Source organism: Puma concolor, chromosome A3 (assembly GCF_028749965.1).
Source record: "Puma concolor isolate L17-30 chromosome A3, mPumCon1.1.hap2, whole genome shotgun sequence".
Taxonomy (NCBI): domain Eukaryota; kingdom Metazoa; phylum Chordata; class Mammalia; order Carnivora; family Felidae; genus Puma; species Puma concolor.
Window position 1 is genome coordinate 90856070 of NC_141669.1, and position 19722 is coordinate 90875791.

The 19722-nt window shown below is 41.9% G+C and overlaps 1 protein-coding gene across 7 annotated transcripts in view; it reads left to right on the plus strand.

Annotated features, from left to right (window-relative positions):
- The first annotated feature begins 795 nt into the window (after positions 1–795).
- The window catches only part of NINL (ninein like), a 180505-nt gene continuing 161578 nt past the window's right edge, over positions 796–19722 (plus strand). For 2 of the 7 annotated variants that reach the window (XM_086701510.1, XM_086701512.1), the window contains exon 1: positions 19506–19701. In XM_086701510.1, the coding sequence (XP_086557636.1) occupies positions 19509–19701 (193 nt within the window). In that variant the 5' untranslated portion in view covers positions 19506–19508. Of the gene's footprint in view, positions 1245–19500; positions 19702–19722 lie in introns of those variants that run through there. The other 5 variants (XM_086701515.1, XM_086701517.1, XR_015249325.1 and 2 more) reach the window with 5 other exon arrangements.

Consider the following 19722-nt stretch of genomic DNA (forward strand, 5'->3'; position numbering starts at 1 on the left):
TGCATTTGAAAGATATAGGCCCTGGTTCCTGGGGAAGACCAGGAATATTTATATATCATAGGCACAGAGAAAGAATGTAAATTTCTCTAAGAAAGACCTTTGTTCCCAAAGTCCAGATCTTTTACAGTATCTACGTGCCTTCTGAGATGAATAGGGGAGGTTTTAGCATTGATAAATAGGACAAGTAAGCTTTGAGTTGCTTGTAGAGCTGCATTTCTGTTTTTGTAAAGATTCAATTGTTAAGACAAAGGATAGTTGTTTTTAAATTGTTTTCATAAATTAAGTTGTTTTTAAGCCTGAATGATATCAAGAGACTGACACACCCATCCAACCACATTATCTTCAATCTGCTTCTTTATACCAAGGAGAATATTTTCAGCTAAGTTGGAAATCAAAAGATTCCTACATTTTAGACTTATAGTTTGGGTCTTTGGAACATTTTAGCAAATTCTTCCACAATGGCTTCAGAATGCTTTTCTTTCCCTCTGTTTCATAGTTTCATTTTAGTTTAAAGGGGAGGGCTTTAAAAAAATAATGGTCCTTACGGACTCTGAATGTCAGCTCTAATTTGGCCAACTTCTGACTATAGACCTTCTTAAAAAAATTCTTTCAAATGCATTTTCAGGTTGTATTCAGCTAGGACAAAGAGTAAATATACCTGGCAGTATTGAACTCTCCCACCACCTGTTGGTTTTTTTGTTTTTGTTTTTTTTTCTGTTTTTTACTTTTTTAAACCAAAGGTATACCTATCAAGTGACTCAACACAAACCAGTAAGTCTTTTATGACTTACCCTTGGATGCAACAAACATCACCAAAGAGGATGCAAAAGGTGCAAAAGCCTTCCCAAGATCCAGAACCACTCCCAAAGATAACCAAGAGAAAAACTTAGACAATTTCCCTAAGAGCTGGCAAAAGTGCATTGGACCTAGCCAGAGAGTACAACCCACAGTTTTGTCTGGCCATATTCTTGGGGTCCCTAAACTGATGGCTGAATTGCCTACACATAAAAAACTGACAATCTGCCTTCCCCAGGAAGGCAAGAAAGCCAAGCCAAGTTCTCAGAACACAAAATGAGACAAATAAAAAAGCAATAGCTGTATCTGGGAGAGAGAGGATCAATAAACAATATGTACCCCAAAACCAGATTCACAAGTGTCTGAATTTTAAGACGAAGGGGATGTGAAATTTTACCTTCTTCTCTTGACCCTGCACTACAGACAGAAATCTAGGAGAGCTGATTCTGGTAAGAATTCTTTTTTGTTTTAATGTTTATTTATTTATTTCGAGGGAAGGGGAGGGGCAGAGAAAGAATGCTAGGCAGGCTCTGAGCTATCAGACAGTGGTGAGAAGCCAGTTTTTAGAGCAGAGTGAGGGAGTTTGGAGATATGTGGAATTCTCCCTTTTTTGGTAATCTTAGGAACTATGCCTTGTTATAATTGGTCAGTTTGAGCCTGTGGTTATTTCGAGGTGGGTCACTTAATGAGCCTGTTTACTTCAGCTCAGTGGTCTCTGTGGGCCCTTTTACCTTTCTCAGGTTTCCATTGCTCAAGTCTGTTGCCTAAAAACAGTTTATACTACCTTAGGTGCACACAAACAAAACTAGCAGGTCCCATAGTGGAACTATAAACTGAAGGAACAACACCCAATAAATCAGGACTGTGAACTAATAATGGACTATGGTCTACAGGCTTTAGTGGAACCATCTGCTAGCTCAGGCTGATCTGTTAAACCCTGGACTAGAAAAGTCAATTAGGTCAGAAACTCAAACATAAGAAGAAGTCAGAGCTCAGATATGAGAGGAACTTACCATGTCTTTTGGAAACACAGAAAGACAGAGAACTCAAAGGGTTCAATGGCACCAACACCTGTGTTTCTCATTGTTCCCAAAGCCATCAATAGCCTCCTTTGGGTCTCATTCTGATTGCCAAAACTGCTAAAGAAGAAAATTCAATTGAGTAAATTTTAAAGATTGGCTTTGTTCAGTGATACATGAGTCAGGCAGCTTCCAATCTAGCAGATAGAGAAGAGCTTTGAAGAGCTGTACAAAGTGAAAGACTCTTTAATAAATGTTTATTTATTTTGAGAGAGAGAGAGAGAAAACCCACATACTCCTTCAAGTGAGGGAGGGGCAGAGAGAGAGGGAGAGAGAATCCCAGGTAGGCTCTGTGCTGTTAGCACAGAGCCCAACACAGGGCTCAATCCCACAAACCATGAGATCATGGCCTGTGCCAAAATCAAGAGTTGGATACTTAACTGAGCCACCAGGAACCCCAGAAGTGAAAGATTTTTATAGACCAGAGTAAGCAGGAACAAGGAAGTTATAAGGCACTTGTTTGTTGGTTAAAACAGGGTTACTTTCCTCATATGGGGCAAAGGAATTCTTGGAGCTCAGTCAAGTAATTTGTGCTGAACAGGCAAACATCGACTGGTTGATGGCTGTCCTTTTCTGGGACAGCTGAGCGTAGAAACTCAGTTAAGTTTTGGTTTGCTAATGTGGGAGTTAGCATGGGCAACACCATCTAGGGCCTAGTTTACCTTCAAATTGGAGTAATTTGTAAAACTAATTTCCTTCTGTCAATAGTATTTTGATTCAAGATGATAAGGGTGATCTATACTTTGACTTACTGTTTTTAAAAGATAAACTGAGGCATATGTAAAAGTTTGAGAGTTCATTTGAGCAAAAATTGGTTCAGATTGGACAGTACCAAACTGAAAGTGTTTAGGAGCTAAGGGAAGGACTTTTATAAAGAATATTTGAAAGCAAAGCAAAGAAATAATTTGATTGGCTATAGCTTAGGTAGTTGCCTTATCTGGGAAAATCTAGTTGGTTTTTTTGTGATTGGTTGTGTAGCAGAATTCCCGCACAGAGTCATGACACTGAGGCTTTTCTTTCCAGGAAGGAACTTTATTCCTGTTGGCACTGCTCAGTTGGGTTTGTACCCAAAGACTGAGCACCAAACGTCACATGGCATAGTTTTTTAAAAATACATTTTCTATTTCTTTGTCTCCCATATATGGTAACACACATAAACATGCAGTCTGATCAAGTAGCCTCAGTTTACAAGGTCATGAGGGATGTCGTCACATAGGCACATAGCCAGGTTACCTTGAAGTTTTCTCTCCCTTTTTTTCTCTCTCCTTAGGGAGGGGATGATGCCACACTCCCCACTTTGATGCTCGGACCCCTCTATTTTGGGTCAAAGAACATCATCTTGGTTTAGAGGTTTATATTTTTATGACATCATTACATGAGTGACTATCTTTCTCTCAACCATAGCCTCAATGAGACTGGATATAGACCTTACAATCAAGGGAGATAAGCAGGGTAAGATCAAGCACCCTCCCAAAATTAGGAGGATAATTCCCATGAGGTATTTGAATCCCTCAAGAGTTGAAAACCATCCTCCAAATAACTGCCCAGGGTTCCAACCTTTCCAGGTCTGGACTGGGACATGAGCAACCTTTCTCATTTGATCTGTGATTTCCTCTATGATTTTTCCCTCATCATCTATCTGTAGGCAGCAGTTGCTCAGGTGTTTTCCACAAACACCTCCCTCAGAAGCAAGCATGTAATCTAAGATCAAGCAATTTTGATAGATGGCATTGTGCATTTTGGTTTGCTGCTTAGCTAGTAAGTTAAGAGCTCTGGCAGTTTCATTGGTTATAATTTCTACAACTGCTTGCAGTCTAATTATGCAATTTAGCACGTAAATGGGAGGGCAGCCCCAGTACCCAACCTCTGCCCAGGTGGCAGGGCCATGATATTGGGTTATACACTCGGGAGGCCATTTATTATCTTTTTAATTGCCAATTTGTAAGGCACTTTGCTTCCTTTGAGTCTCCCTGTCCCATACACTTGGACTCTCAAATATTTCCCTCTGGCAAGTGGGAGCAGGAAGAAAGATGGATGAATAGTTTCCAGCACATATGACCCTGACCAGACTGAAAGGAGTACTATACAGGCTGTCCTTCCACATATCTAGTACAGTCCACCTGGGCCCTGCCATTTGATGGCTGCGTTGACATTGTCTCAGGCCTGGCAGAGATGAGAGAAGTTAGACAAGGGGTGGGGCTCTGGCTCAAGGTGGTCTGGGGTCCCCCACCATTGGGTTTTTGGGGCAGATGGGTTATAAAATCTTTGGCCTAGCCATGTTAAGTTTTTAACAGAGATGACAATGAAGTTTTTCCCCACTAGGCAAGACAGTTTTTTCCAATAATTGAGATTTTGAGAAGCCAAACCCTGATAGTAGGACTGGGGTATTTTGTTCTACTATAAGGTTTGTGGGGATCTAATTTTTTTAGTCCCTTGTGGCCATTTTCCCCCCATGTTGGTACCAACAAAGTATCCTATCCACACAAGGAAGGTGAGTGTTAACAGAAACCTCTCACGTTTCCAGCTGGCCAGGGTGGCCTCGGCCAATCCTATGGCAAAGAGTAGAGCAAGAATCATAATAATAGTGAGAAACAAGGTGTGACAGTGCATCACAGTAAGGAAACATATAGAAAATAAGGACAGTCTTTTGTTTCATCAGACTGTTGATACCTCAAGCTTCTGCTGTGTGTAGATTAGTCAACTTCTGGAGTGACTAAAGCAGGGCTGCAGTCTCCTGGAGCCTCTGGAGTTGCAGATTGCTTCTTCCATACGGTCAGCTTTCACAGCATTAGTGGATCAGGAATGCACTCCCAGTTTCAAGATGTAGGCTTCACTCTGATTCCAGGGACCCACTTTAGCTACCTTTACTAAGGTACCTTTACTAGGGGTGGGCAAAATGACAGTGAATGGGCCCCTCCAGAGGGGTTTTAGGGGTTAGACATTTCACTCCTTTATCCATATTGCATCTCCTGGTTTAAAGAGGTGAGTGTCTGTGGTCAGATTCACAGGTAATCGTTCCTTGACCCAGTGGTGTAAGGTGGTTAGGGTAAAGCCAAGGGCCCCGTCTGTTGTCTTAGACTGATTATCTCATTTAGATCCCCCCTGCCCTTATGCCCTTGATAATGGGGGGAGGGTACCCATAAAGGATTTTATAAAGGGAGAACCCCATCTGCTTCTTTAAACTCCCATTTGCAGCTGCAGTCTGTTTCCCTGAAGGTCCCTTATCTCCCCCTGCCTAATGTTAACCCTTTTCCTATTTATTTCTCCCCTGGAATAGGACCTGTAACTGCGGTTAGGAAACAGAGACAATGACAGTTCTGGCTTCTTCAAGCTGATAAGGGATGGTATAGGGGTATAGTGGTTAGAGTCTACCCAAGGGTTGGTAGAGTGGCCCACAGTATGGTTTTACAGGAAGGCTGGCAGGCATGAGGTGGCATAAACTTTAGCAGACACAAAGAGAAAAACACAAAGTAAAAATTATACTAACCAACAAGATGGCATCTTAAGATAATGTCTACAGTTTCCAAACCTGTCAAATAATCTAAGAGAGACCCTGACTTTGTAAACAATATATGTCAGGGAATCTCTCATAACCCAGGTGATATAGAAGCAGGAGCAGTAAGTAATCAATGGTGGCTCTATTTCCAAGATTTTGGCCCTAACTTAATTAAAAAAAATTTTTTTTTAAGCATCTAATGCTTGTGAGGTGTTATTTAGAGTTTTGCTGAGTATAAGCAGACAGTCTGCTTTATTTTGAGGTGTAAAACTTTTTCAAGAGCCAGGAGTTCCATTAGAGAAAGAGGCAAGGCAATCATTTACCATTATTAATTTGTAAATGTTCAGATAAGCCAAACCTGGGTGTTATTTTTATAAGCAGAATTTTTATTACTTTTTGTGCCTTTTCTGTCTTGTAGGGGAAGGCCTTTACCCAATTAGTAAAAGTATTAACCCATACCAACAGATGTTGGAATTTTTTTTTGATCTTTGCATATGAGTGAAACCTAATTGTTAATCTTTCCTGGATAGTCTCCAGTTCCTTGATTGTCGGAGAGCAAGTTTCTGATTGAAAGGATTGTTTCTAAGACATACTTCACAGGCTGATACTACATGCAGAACTGTCCTTGACAATTTTTTTTTTCCAGTAAACATCCTTTGGGCTATTTGATAAATTTTGTCACTCCCTAAATGAAAGGCCTGATGTTGTGTTTTAATGATCTTTTAGCTCTGTGGGTTTGGTAATAGTAATTGCCCTGCTCTGTTTGTAACCATTTCAAGGTCTGGAGACCATGTTTGGGAGTCAGACCCCACTTTATTTTGGGGGGGGAGAGTAGGTGGGATTAAGTCTCCTTTAATAATTGATACACCAGCAATCTAGTTTCCTGAACCCTGGTATCTATAGTCTACAATATCCAGTAATTTTCAAAAACTCACATAATTTGTCTGTCCTGGAGTTAGTAGCACCGTAGTCTCTAATTTACTTATAATGTCCCTTTCTAACTAGGGAGCAAGACTCTCTGGCATTATCCAGAAAGGATGAGAAAAAATTAGGTTTCCCCATATACATCCCAGGGGCTGAGAGAAAAATTTAGTTAGAAGTTTTCTGGAGATGCCTCTAATCGTCATGCTGCATTTGGATAGTTGGCCTGGAGTGGAAAGGAGGACGAAAAGATAGTTCTGGTGTTAAGACGGATATCAACCAATTTTCCTTCTATATTTAGAGTTACTTGAGGGTCTGGGTTTCTGACAGACAGTTGGTTTAGGGGAGCTACCATGAAGAGCCCCAGGTCCCGGTTAGTCCCTTCCAGAGACATTGGTTATTTGAGTCCTCACAGTTAGAGGTCCCCAAAGGCATTCAGATCTCCAGTGATTGTCTCCACACAAGGGGCATGGCTTATGGGGTTTTCATTTTGGATGTTCCCTCTGAGGACATTCTCATTTTCATGCTCTTGAACGGCCATATAAATGGGACTTGGTGCCAGGACTTCGGGAAATCCCGTCTGACATAGTATGTAAGACCACAACTAAGGTATCAGATTTTTTTTTATTTTAAAGCCTCCTTTTCTGTTTTGTGGTTTTTTTTTTTCTTTCTTCTCTTGATCTTGTTTGTAATATACCCAATTGGCAGCTCATAAGAGCTCCTCCAGGGTCCCTTCAAGGTCAACAGCCAATTTTTGCATTTTCTTTGAATATCTAGGGCTGATTGAGTGACAAATTTGTCCTTTGAAATCATCTCAGCCTTAGGGGTTTCAGGGGGGTTAGCCATATATTTAATAAGAGCTTCCCTCAACCTCTCCAGGAAGGCCACTTGGTTCCCATTTTGTGTTTGTAAAATAGTGGCTAATTTAGCATAATTTAAGGGCTAAATCTTAGATTTCCTTAATTTTTTAAAACATCTGTCTCATTAAGAGTCTGATTTAACAAAAGCATTGTGTCTTTCCAGGTCAACTCAAAAACATATGTAATATTCTGAAAAGCCTTTACATACTTACCTGATCAGAAAATTTACCTATATTTTAATCCTTTTATCTGTCTTAATCCTTGTAATGTAAAGGGTTTTTTTCTAGCATTCTAGCTTCTTGTAAGGGAAACATGTCCCATACATTACAGGGAGGGCCTGGATAAAGTGGGTAGCAGGGAGAAAAATTGTAATTTTTTGTATATATAGATTGAGGACCCTAGGAGGAGGAGGTTGAAGTGGAAGACTTCCCTTCCTCCTTCTCTAGGTCTGTTTTGGATACAAGGGCCCTTAATTGTTTCCCTTACTGATTGCTGGGCTTTAGAAAGGGTTGTCATTAAATTAGGATCTACTTTATATTGCTTACATGTATCTTGATTTTTAAGGCCCAAAAACAATGAACATAGGGGAATTCTCCCCATTTCCCTTCACATTTGCAAAACAAGCCCAATTGTAGGATAGTATTGTCATTGATATTTCCCTCTCGAGGCCAGATTCTCTCCTCTAATTTGTATTGGGGCCAAGCCTTTGGGCAAAAGAAAATGAATCATAATGTATTCCAATGGAGTAATGGCCTTGGTTGGGAAATTTCCCATCTATAGGAAAAAGGAAGAAAGTTGTCCCTTATCTCAATTTTCTATAGCTTTCTAGGAGAAACCTCATCTCCTGGCTCTGAGTTTTGGCTGGCTATGCGACTGGCAGCCAAAAGCCCTGAGGTGCTGGGAGTAGTCATTTTTACCCAGGTTTGACCCTACCTGAGAGACCTGACCAGGTCTTTTGCTCTGTGTGTGTGTGTGTGTGTGTGTGTGTGTGTTGTTGTTGTTGTTGTTGCTGCTGCTGTTGTTTGCCCCTCTATTTCCCACGTGTAGGACCTTGGGGATATGAACTGTGACCAAGCAGGACTTTCCTGGATGTCATAAGATGTAGTAATTTTATTTTGGTCCAACAGTAACTTACATATTGATCATTGGTCATTGAGGGAGGGGGTTAAAGGGCCAAAGTCACAGTCTATTCCTCTGCCTTTTTCAACAATGCATACATAATTTTTAGCCATGTGGATATCCATTTTTGGCATACAATGGGTTAAATGTGATAAAATGGCTCCCATGTATCTTAGTAAAAGCTCTTCATATATCATCCATCCCTCATATGGCACAGGCATCCATTCCTCTGCTAAACAAAAACAACACAAATGTGGAGGATTTGGAGGCCAGCACCAAGGGTATTGCCATCATTTCCCCAGCCTTTGGATCAAAGGAGGAATTTTAATCTTAACCCTGTATAGTTATTTATTTATTTATTTATTTTGTATTTATTTGTTTTTGAGAGACAGAGTGAGATAGAGGACAAGCGGGGGAAGGGAGAGAGAGAAGGAGACACAGAATCTGAAGCAGGCTCCAGGCTCCGAGCAAGTGTGCAGCACAGAGCCTGACATGGGGCTCGAACCCACGAACCGTGAGATCATGACCTGAGTCAAAGTCGGTCACTTAACCGACTGAGCCACCCAGGCGCCCCTTAACCCTGTGTACTTTTAAAATCCATTTATTCTAACCTTAGTCTGTCCTGACCACACATAAAATTTTTTTAAAGATTTTCCTTCATGAATCTTCCACAACTTTTCTTTGCATTTAGATTTTGTCCCAAGCCATTTCTCTCCAAATAACCAGTCTCATTAGGTCATTTAGGACGAAATTACTTTCTTTTACCTTCAACAAAAATATATTTCCATTTCTCATATCTTTCTTTCATATCGCCTACTTTTCTACCTACAGAGTTGCTTTTCTTACTTTTATCAGTTTTAACTATATTTCGCAGAATTTTAACTCTTAGAAACCTTAGTCTCCAGTGAAAACTAAGTAGTAACTGTTAGGATCAGGCGTAAGGCAGGGTAAAGATAGGAGTCAGAGGCTAAAAAATTTTAGCAGTCAAAGGCTTTACTTGAGAACTAAGGTCTTGGGTGAGGTTCCATGACTCAGGGAGAGAGAGAGAGGAGTCAGGGAAGTCGCACCAGGTGTGGTGGGGTGGGGTTTTTAAGCTGCAGCAGTTCCGGGTTTAGGTCCAGGTGGGCCTTTTTTGTATCAGGTGGTGCTGTCGCTCAGTGATTGGTTGACCTTCAATTCGTTCTGGCACGCTACTAGGGGCTTTTCATTGGGTTGCGCTGGCAATATGGCCGTCCTCTCTACTGTGGTTCCAAGGACATCCTAACAGTAACCAGTTGTGAACTCTATTACATCAGAAATTTTTTTTTTGAGATGGCAAACTTATGAATCCATTAAGCACAAAGCATGTTTTTCAACAGTTCCAAATATCCTTAGTTTTTTGCAACAAGTCAGAAGCACAAATCTACATCTAGTAATTAGTGCTTTAGCCTCTTGTTAGATATCCAATGAATTCAATCTCAATTTATCATGCAAGCAAAACTTTAACGTTTTAGGTTACCAAAGACTTTGAAAGATATCTTAACAATTACCCATGAAAACTTTGAGACAGACAAAATTAACCATCACTTTAATTTCATCCTTCTGTTAACATTGGAACAGAGATAACATGAGCTTATTTGACCTTCAGCAAATCTAGGTAGAATAAAAGTTTGTTTTTGTTTTTGTTTTTTTAATGTTGATAAACATTGTCTTATCTCAAACCAACAAACTTAAATTAGCTTAAACACTGAGTATGTTTTACTTGGGTCCGCTAAGACAATTTGTTCCTCATGGTTAATTTTACCTGGAACGTTAGGGGGAAAATCTGAAATGGTTTCTTCTTCCTCTAAATCTAGGGTGGGAGGAGGAGCCGATGGTGCCTGATGCATTATGCAGGCTGCACCCCAGGTGGTGCAGAAAAAGGGGGAGAGGGAAGGCAGAAAAGGAGAGGTGCCAACAGAAGGCAGAGAAAGAGAATTCCCAGTTTGAAATCTTGTCAGCTCAGACAGAGGAGCAGACTCCAGGTTTTTGTTTTGTTTTGTTTTGTTTTCCACTAGTGGAATTAGGCAGTCCATGTCAGTCTGGAGAAAACAGGGAAATTTCCCTGAAACAAAGGAGTTTCAGCAGCTGCTTGGAAATATTCCTTAAAGTCCCTGTTCTCAGGCAGAATACCCAGAGACAGTTGGCTCTAATTATCATAGTCATTGACCCAGGGAATTAAGGAGAGACAAGTCCCCAAACAGTCACATGGTGACTCCAACCTGCCGCCCAGCACCCAGCACCCAATGCCTTAGAGTTGCAGCTTCATTCCTCGTCCCTTGTGGAATTACTAGTGCAATTCTGGGAGGTGATTAGGCTCCCCTTCTGCCTCTTGGGGGCAGGTCTGCCAAAATGAATCCAGCTTCTTACCAGTCTGATGGGTGCTCCCTGAGCTGGTTCTGGGCCTCACGGTTCCATTGGCACCCATGGGGTCCTTGCCCTGGCAGGCCAGGAGGGCTAGTCTCCTGTGGATTAAGTGGTCTGCTGGAGCCAGGCAAGGCTGCCTCTCCTGGCACCCCAAGGTTTACATCCCTGGTGGCAAAGGAGGTGGAAACGCACCATCTCTGAATCCCAGAGGAAAGCTTTCAAGTAATGTAGCAGGATTCTCGCACAGAGAGTTGTGACACCAAGGCTTTTCTTTCAGAAGCAGCTTTATTCCTAGTTGCACTGCTCAGCTGGGTTTGTACCCAAAGACTGAGCACCCAAATGTCACATGACATAGTTTTTTAAATATATTTTTCTATTTCTTTGTCTCCCATATATGGTAACACACATAAACATGCAGTCTGATTAAGTAGTCTCAGTTTACAAGGTCATGAGGGATGTTGTCACATAGGCACATAGCCAGGGAGAGAGTTTTCTCTCCCTTTTTTTTTTCCTCTCTCCTTAGGGAAGGTACCCTACCATAGTTGTCCTTACATTTTGATTTCTTTAACTTGAGGCATTTATAGGCTTAGGTTTTGGATTGTTCAGGTAGACTGTTAGGGCATGAGAAACACTTCAATCTAATGGCCTCCTGGTTTAATTAATTTAACATTATAAAAACCCTCATTTGACTTCTCTTAGCTAGCTGAATTTAATGACACCTAATATTTTTACCAAAACCAGTCTGCCCTCAAAAAGAAAATAGACCCTATTATAATGGCTAAAATAAAATAAACTAACAGCACCAACTGTTGACAGGGATGCAGAGGAACAGAAACATATTTATTGCTGGTGGGGAATGCAAAATGGAATAGCCATTTTAGAAAGTAGTTTGGCAACACTGTATACAGTTAAACAGAGACTTACCATACAACCCAGCAACCCCACTCATAGTTATCTAATCAAAGTAAATAGAAAACTTATGCTCAAACAACAACAACAACAAATTTGTATGGAAATGTTTATAGTGGCTCTATCCATAATCACCAAAAACTGGAAGTAACCAAGGTGTCCTTTAACAGGTAAATGGATAAAGAAACTGTGGAAAATTCATTCAATGGAATACTATTTAACAATTAAAAGGAATGAGCTACTGATATCTCCAACAACATGGATGATGAATCTTAGACTCATTTTGCAGAAGCCAAACCCTAAAGCTTACATGTTATATGATTTCATTCATATGATATTTTGGTAAAAGAAAAACTGTAGGGATAGAAAACAGAACAATAGTTGCCAAATATTGGGGAAGAGGGGAGCAGTCAACTGCCAAGAGGCCACATGAAGGAACTTATAGGGTGATGTAATTGTTATGTATGGTACTGGAGTGGTAGATATATAAGATACATTTGTTAATTTTGTAAAGCATGAGTTTTACTGTATGCAAATTAAAAAAATAATCAACTAGCGGAGTGCCTGAGCAGGTGGCTCAGTTTGTTAAGTGTTCTACTCTTGATTTTGGCTCAGCTCATGATCTCATGATTTGTGAGTTTGAGCCCCACATCAGGCTCCCTGCTGATGATGCAGAGCCTGCTTGGGATTCTCTCCTTCTCCCTCTCTCTCCACCCCTCCTGTGCACTCTCTCTTTCTCTCAAAATTAATAAAATATAAACTTAAAAAAGAAATTAACTAGGATGTGGAGGAACCAACATGAAAAGCAGACTGTAACAGATGAATCTAACTGTATTGCAAATGTATGATATAACCTCACTGAAGGGGATAAGGAAAAAAAAAAAGGTGGCCCAAGTAACTTTGAAAACTAGTATTTTGACTGGAAACTGTAAGTCCAAAGAACTGTACGTAAACACCGTATTCTATCTTGTAAATTGTTTCTCACAAGTGTATGGGTTAATAATTCTGAAAGTAATTTACATCTATAATAGAGGTGACCAAATAAGTAAATAAGTAGTAGATAATAGGAGCCATATTTTTTACCATCAAAGAAAGAAGTTACAAAGAAGCAGGGTAAAATGCTAGTATGAAGCTTGTGGTGTTGGATTTAAGCTGGAGACATCAGTACAGACTCATGATCAATTTAATATGTAGACAGAGATAGATATATAGATGATAGATGATATATATTGAGAGATTTTGTAATTATGTGTTTATACATGGATCAGTATATTTATATACATTTCCTAAAGCTATGCTATGAGTGCCAAGAAGCAGTGACATCCCCAGTAGCAACAAGCACACTTTCATCCAGATCTTGGTTTCTAAATACCATTCTCCAGTGAAACGACCCAGGGCTCCTTGGAAACATGACTGATACTAGGGCTGAGGCAGAGAAAGTATTAGCTGAGCCTGGAACATCTAAGGCATGTGAAAGAGACACAGAAGCCAATCTGAAAGGGCTCCAATGGCCAAAGCTGGGAAAATTTGAACAACAAAATAAATAAGCACCACTAGATTATAACTGAGAGTATAAAATAAATATACATGAGTCCACACTGATATAAATAAATGATTGAATGAATAAAGAAATAATACATGTAGATCCTCCCCTCTCTAGGAGGTAGAACTTAATCCTCTCCTTCGTAAGTGTAGACCAAATTTAGTAACTTTCTTCCAAAGATCAGAGTATGGAAAGAGAAAATTTAAACTTTGGAGAGATCTGGCAGACACCATCTGAACCAAATGATCAAGATTAACATCACCAATAATGTTCAGGGAATGTCAGGTATCCCTTGATATGATCTTTTTTTTTTTAATGTTTATTTATTTTTTTGGGACAGAGAGAGACAGAGCATGAACGGGGGAGGGGCAGAGAGAGAGGGAGACACAGAATCAGAAACAGGCTCCAGGCTCTGAGCCATCAGCCCAGAGCCCGACGCGGGGCTCGAACTCACGGACCGCGAGATCGTGACCTGGCTGAAGTCGGAGGCTTAACCAACTGCGCCACCCAGGCGCCCCTCCCTTGATATGATCTAAGAGAAGTGCATTTCACCTCTGTGTATTTTTTTTCCAAGACCAATAACACCAGTCAAAATCATTAGAAAACATCAAACTGAGGGACATTCTATGAAATATCTGATCAGTGCTCCTTACAACTGTCAGGGTCATGAAAAACAGGGAAAGTCTGAGAAACTGTCACAGACTGGAAGAGACTGAGGGGACCTGATGACTAAATGCCATTTGAGATTCTGATTGGGATCTTGGAAGAGAAAAAGGACAACAGTGGAAATACTCCTGAAGTCCAAGTGAAGTGTGGAATTTAGCTAACAGTAGTGTCAGCAGCTAATCACCTGATTCCGATCTTTGAACCATGGTTGTGTGAGATCTTAACATTAAGGGAAATGTCTGAGAGGTATACGGGAACTCTGTATTATCTTTGCAACTATCCTATAAATTTAAAATTATCCTCAAATAATAAATTCTTATTAAAAGAAGAAAAGTAGAATTTATTGAAAGGGTCAGATATATTCAGACTGAGTTAAACTGGGCGTATGTGGATTGTTAACACTTATCAAAGGGTAATGAAGCAACAACATCCACAAGTGAAAGTATTTTCTAAATGTACTGAGGTCAGCACTTAGCCATGATTCCCAGGGAATGTTCTAAGAACCTGAAAGTGGCAAAATTTTCCATTAAGGATAAAAGTACATTATAAAATAAAGTTCTCTGTTAAATCATGTGATTGCTATTGTTGTCATTGTTAATTGAAATAACCATGTAAAATGAATGTAAACTAACAACACCATAAAACAAATGCAGTATTCTGTGGCCATCTGTCAAAGCCCAGCCATCTGAGGGTGTGCTGACATTTCTCAACTCCCTATACCACACTAGAATTCACAGATGACAATCTCATGATAGGCTATTTAAGAAAAATTAGGATGTCTGTATCACAGACAAAAACTATGCATTTCCACTCCACATTAATTGAAACAATCATCAGAAACATAAAATCGACACTAGAATTCAATAAAATAATGAACCCTTACATTTACCAGGCTTTCTACAACATCCTTTCCCATCCCATCTCTCTGTTATGGGGGATATAAATGCATAAAAATCATGTCTGATTGTGGGAGCTTTCAATCTAGTTAGGACTCAAACAAGAAGGACCTACCAGAGGAACTTCAGATTGTGACACAAGACTTAAAGAACAGATCAGGACATGAGAATGAATGGCACAAAACAGAATAGGACTGCTTACTCAATGGGTGGGATAGACAGTGGGCACTGTGGGGGTCTTTTCAGAAGTGGCCAGTTTTGAGCACAACCTTGATGAATAGATAGACTTGAGTAGATAGAAAGGAGGGGAGATATGTCAAAAACATAAAGGCAAGAGTGCAAAGGGCACTCTTAAGAGGCAGCTCATACATGGCTTTGTTGGAGCCAGGGGTTCATGGGGCAAGTGATAGGAGAAGTTGGAAAGGTGAACTAGGATGTCAGTGAAGGATTTTGGATGTGGGTCAGTGAATCTGGGTTCCACCACCTAGTGAAGATGGAATCATCAAAGGCCTTGAGGAAAGGAATACATGTTAAAGCAGGTTTGGGGAAAGATTAAGGTCATTCTATCATAACATAGAAGAGACATGAAAAGAGAAACATTTGGAAGGCAGGGGCTGTAGGTTTCACATGGTAAGACACATCTTATGAGTAGTCTTCGGAACTCTGGAGCCATGGATTTTCTCTCTCATGTCTCAAGGTGGTCACATTGGTCCCCCTGTGTCTTGAATCAGTAATGTTTCTTCTTTCTCTTGCATCCTTAGTCTCTCAAGATGTCAAGCATGCTCTGGAGACAAAATGACTAGACATGACGAGAGATTATAGGATAAGACAAACTACGCAATAGGATTTTTCCAGCTTCAGTTACTGACCTATTGCTGTTTGTTTTTCTTTTAAACCCAGACTATGGACAAGATGATATGCTTCTAAATGAGGGTACTGGAAGTTAACTCTGAGCCCCATCTCTGGTTAATTTTACACAATACTCAGTTTATAAAACAATCTCAATTGTTTCCTTAGTAAGTCATGGTGAGGAGAAAGCACTTAATGTCTCACTAAGGTATTGGCAACAATGCAATTTCACCTTCCACTTAAGCAAGCTACTTTGGAGAGACTTCTGGTTTTCATTTCTCTTTGCCTCTAACTCCAAGTAGTTTGTAACTTCTTCTTATATTCCAGCCATATCTGCCCCTTTAGCCACTTTCCCAGCTAAAATATCAGGTCACTTCCTGCCTGTTTTTTCTAGCTGAGTTTACAGCCATCATCGTGAACCCACCATTTTCTTCTCTACCTTTGTTACTTGTCTTATCTGACCCCAGTCACCCAACCCTGGGTTGGGTCCTCCCATTTTTCTCTCACTTAATAGATCTTCTGATGTGTGTAGACTATTTCTTATGCTTAGAAAGTGGGTGGTGATGGTTACCACATTTAGAGAAGAAGACTCAGCACTACAGGTGGTTGGAGCTGTGCAGTTGGTCCAGGACAGTAGACAAAAGAAGGAGAGGGGCATGCTTAACAGCCTGCTTTAAACAATCTAAGGAAAATAATTTTAATGGCTGTGAGGCTTAAAATAGGATACCTGAATATTTTTATACAATTGTGGTGAAGATTGCTAGTTGACCCCAGTTATTCACTTTTTTTCTCCTTAGGGTTAAAGAATATCTACCTGGGCACATGGTCACTCTGAATAAAGATGCTTATCTTTGCAGCAGGCACCCCTGGGAACTTAGTGTCATAAACTGGAATCTGTCAGGACCTTGGCTATGTATCCTGTAGCTAGAACACCTCTGCATGGTATGGCCTGCCACTGTGCCTTCTGCTGGCTGAGGAGGGTCCCCAGCACATCAGAAGGCCCCCAGCCTCACTCAGAGCAGGTCTGGAAAACCTCATAATCCAGAGCATGGCATGAGCTCCACTCACTAGTCTCCTCTGGTTGCCTTTCACTCTGTGTGGAGTTTGCCACTTGCAGGCAGTTGTAATTTTCACTCATCCTTGCTGCCCCCCTCCTTTTCCTACCCTATTCCCCTAGAGCCTCACTTTTATCCTGCTTCTTCCCCATCAGTCATGTTGCCCCAGGTCCTCACATTCTTTAAAGTGAAGTCCCTACAAAACACAGGTGTAGACCTTCCTCATGCTAGATCACAGTGCAGCTCATTTAATCATTTTGATATATTGTTGTGCTGGTAAGACTTCCCCTTCTGCATCAGGGGTGAAAGGATGGAGTTGAGGTGTGGAGAAGCATCATTAACAAAGATCAAAGAGGGAGATAGTACAGGTCCAGCATAGCCCACTCTATCCTTTAGCCAGCACAAACAACGTTTGCTGGATTCTAGGCATGGGGGTGAGGAAAAGAAAAAAAATAATCCTTGCTCACAGGAGCTAAAAAATTAGCAGAAGAGAACATCAGTAGAGATTATCAAAGTAAAGAGTGATACAAGATTGGATAGAAGTGAATATGAGTGTCCTAGGATGACAGAGGAAAGGAAGCAAACACATGGTCGGAGGAGTTTCTGTGTTGAGAGCTGAAGCTGACTGACAGGTAACCAGGGGGTTTGCAAAGCTTTGGAAAAAAGACAGCCTGTGGTCTGTTTCATTTTCAGAGAACTAGGTGGCCCTGCTGGCCTGAAGACTAGATGAGAATGGACTAGGGGTGGGGGCAGGGGGCTGGAAAAGTGGCAGGGCTAGGTCTAGAAGGAAGGATCTGTTAAATAATTTCAGCAGAAGACCTGGAAAGGCTTTAGGCAGAAAAGGGACAACACAGGCATACGTTTTACAAAGCACATCTGGCTGCTGTACAGAGTTGACAAGTACAAAATGCAGACAGTGGTCTTTAGGGCTTTAGCAATCCTCAGGAGGCATCTGGAGGGCCTGACCCAAGAAGAAGGTGTGGCTGGGATTTGACTGTGTGTGTGTGTGTGTGTGTGTGTGTGTGTGTGTGTGTGAGAGAGAGAGAGAGAGAGAGAGAGAGAGAGAGAGAGAGAAAGAGAAGATACACAGAAATCTATAGGACTTGCAACTGAGACAATGTGAGGAGGAGATGGAAGGGCTGTGACCTTCACCAACATGGGGAATCCACAAGAAGAAACATATCTTAGGAGAAAAATAAATATTTCAGTTTGAGACTTGTTGACTGGTTGGATTTGAACAGCTTGTGGGATATGGAAGTGTAATATCCAGTTGGTAGTTTGATGTTTGGGGTTTTAAGAGAGAAAGAGAGTAAGGACCAGAGTGAGAGCAGGGTAGAAATACTAAGGACTACTATTCAATCATACTTAAGAGAGGACAGGGGGAAGCACCCAGAAACTAGGCAAAGAGAGCAGGGAGCCAAGTCTAGGACCTTACGAATGAAAATATTTAGGGATGAGGAAAGGAAGACCACAAGGGAGCATTGGGAAGGAATAGAGAAGCCAATGGACAAGTAGGATGGCTGTGTCAGGGGCCCAGAAGGCGGCTGGCTCATGCCCTGAAGCCACAAAGATAAGAAATGAAGACGATCCTCTTGATGTGATGACTGGAAGGATAGTTGGGACATTGAGAGCACTGCAGGGAGGAGGGAGAAGGGGGATGCAGCCCCAGGTCTTAGCTCAGCAGCACCTGCTGGTCAGAGCATGTGCAAGTTCTGGGATCAGATTTTGGGACCTGGAAGCTATATGGATCCCAGCATGCTATTTAACCACTTAAGCTTTATTTCCCCTACTCTGTAAAATGACAATGTTGTAACTGTGTCCTGGGATCATTGTGAGAATTAAAATGAGGTTGTGCATAGAAAGAACCCAGCATAAAATGAGTAACTGTCGTTGCATAGGCCAAAGTCTTGGAGTCACCCTTTCTCTTTCACAACCCACCTCCAATCTGTAGGCACTTTCTGTCTGCTGGACCACCCCAAATACCACATATTCTGTATCTGACCACTCCTCATCCCCTCCACCCTGGTCCAAGCCACCCTCACCTCTCAGCCTAATTACTGCCATCACTTCTTAATGGTCTCCTTACTTCAACCTTTGCTCTCACCCCTGCCCTTGCTCTAACCCAGTGACCAGAGCGATTTTAAGTCAGACCACAAGTTCCCTCTACTAAACAGTCTCAGAGTAGGAGCAAAGTCCTTACAAGGGGCAGCAAGGCCCTATACCTTTCACATATCTCTCACTTCTTTCCCGCCTCACACACCACACTCCTCCCATACCACTCTTCCCAGCCACAAAGAAACTCACCCTGTAGACTCATCCTCTAGACTCAAGGCCTGGCCAGCTGTTCCCTGGGACTGCTGCCTGTTTCCCTCACTCACTTCTTTCTGGCCTTCACTTAAAATGTCACTGTGTCTCTGACCTTCCCTGGCCAACTTCCTGCACTCCTCAGATCATCTCTTGTATATTTCACTTAAGCTTTTAAGTTGTATTCGGGCATGTAAACTCTATGAGGGGCAGAGAATTTTTTTTTTTTTTTTTTTTTTTTTTTTTGCCAATTCTCCCCACATGGTTACTGCTCCATGGGACTACGCCTGGCATTACTAGTACATGCTCAAGAAAGATTTCACTTGATATATGATGGAAAGACAGGAACCATTAGTTTTATGTCTTCCGGTTTCCTCAACTGCGAATTTGGGGTATTAACTACTACCTGGCCTGCCTCCTCGGGTTGTTCCCAGAAGAGGATGCTGGAGCAAGGACTTCGAACAGCCAAACCCCACAGAAAACACTTCGCTGAAGGTGAGCTGCGCCTGGAGGCAGTGGAGGAACCCCACTCGCCGCACCCAAACCCGCCCACCCGCTTAGCCCCGCCCCGACGCCCGCACGCCCCGCCCATTCGGCCTCCACCCAGCCCCCGCCCGCCCCGCCAGCTCGGATGGGGCCCGCCGCGCCCAGCGCTAGGAGGCCTAGGGGGCGGTGCCTAGAGGCTGCGGGAACACGGCGTCGGGGCCTCCAGACACAAAGAGCTGCAGGCAGGACGCAGGGTGCGTGCAGTGCGCGCGCCAGCGCCCTTGGCTCGCGCCAGTGTGTCCCAAGCGCGGGGGAGACCAGAGGCACCCACTGCCCAGGTGAGCTTGGCTGGGGCGGGG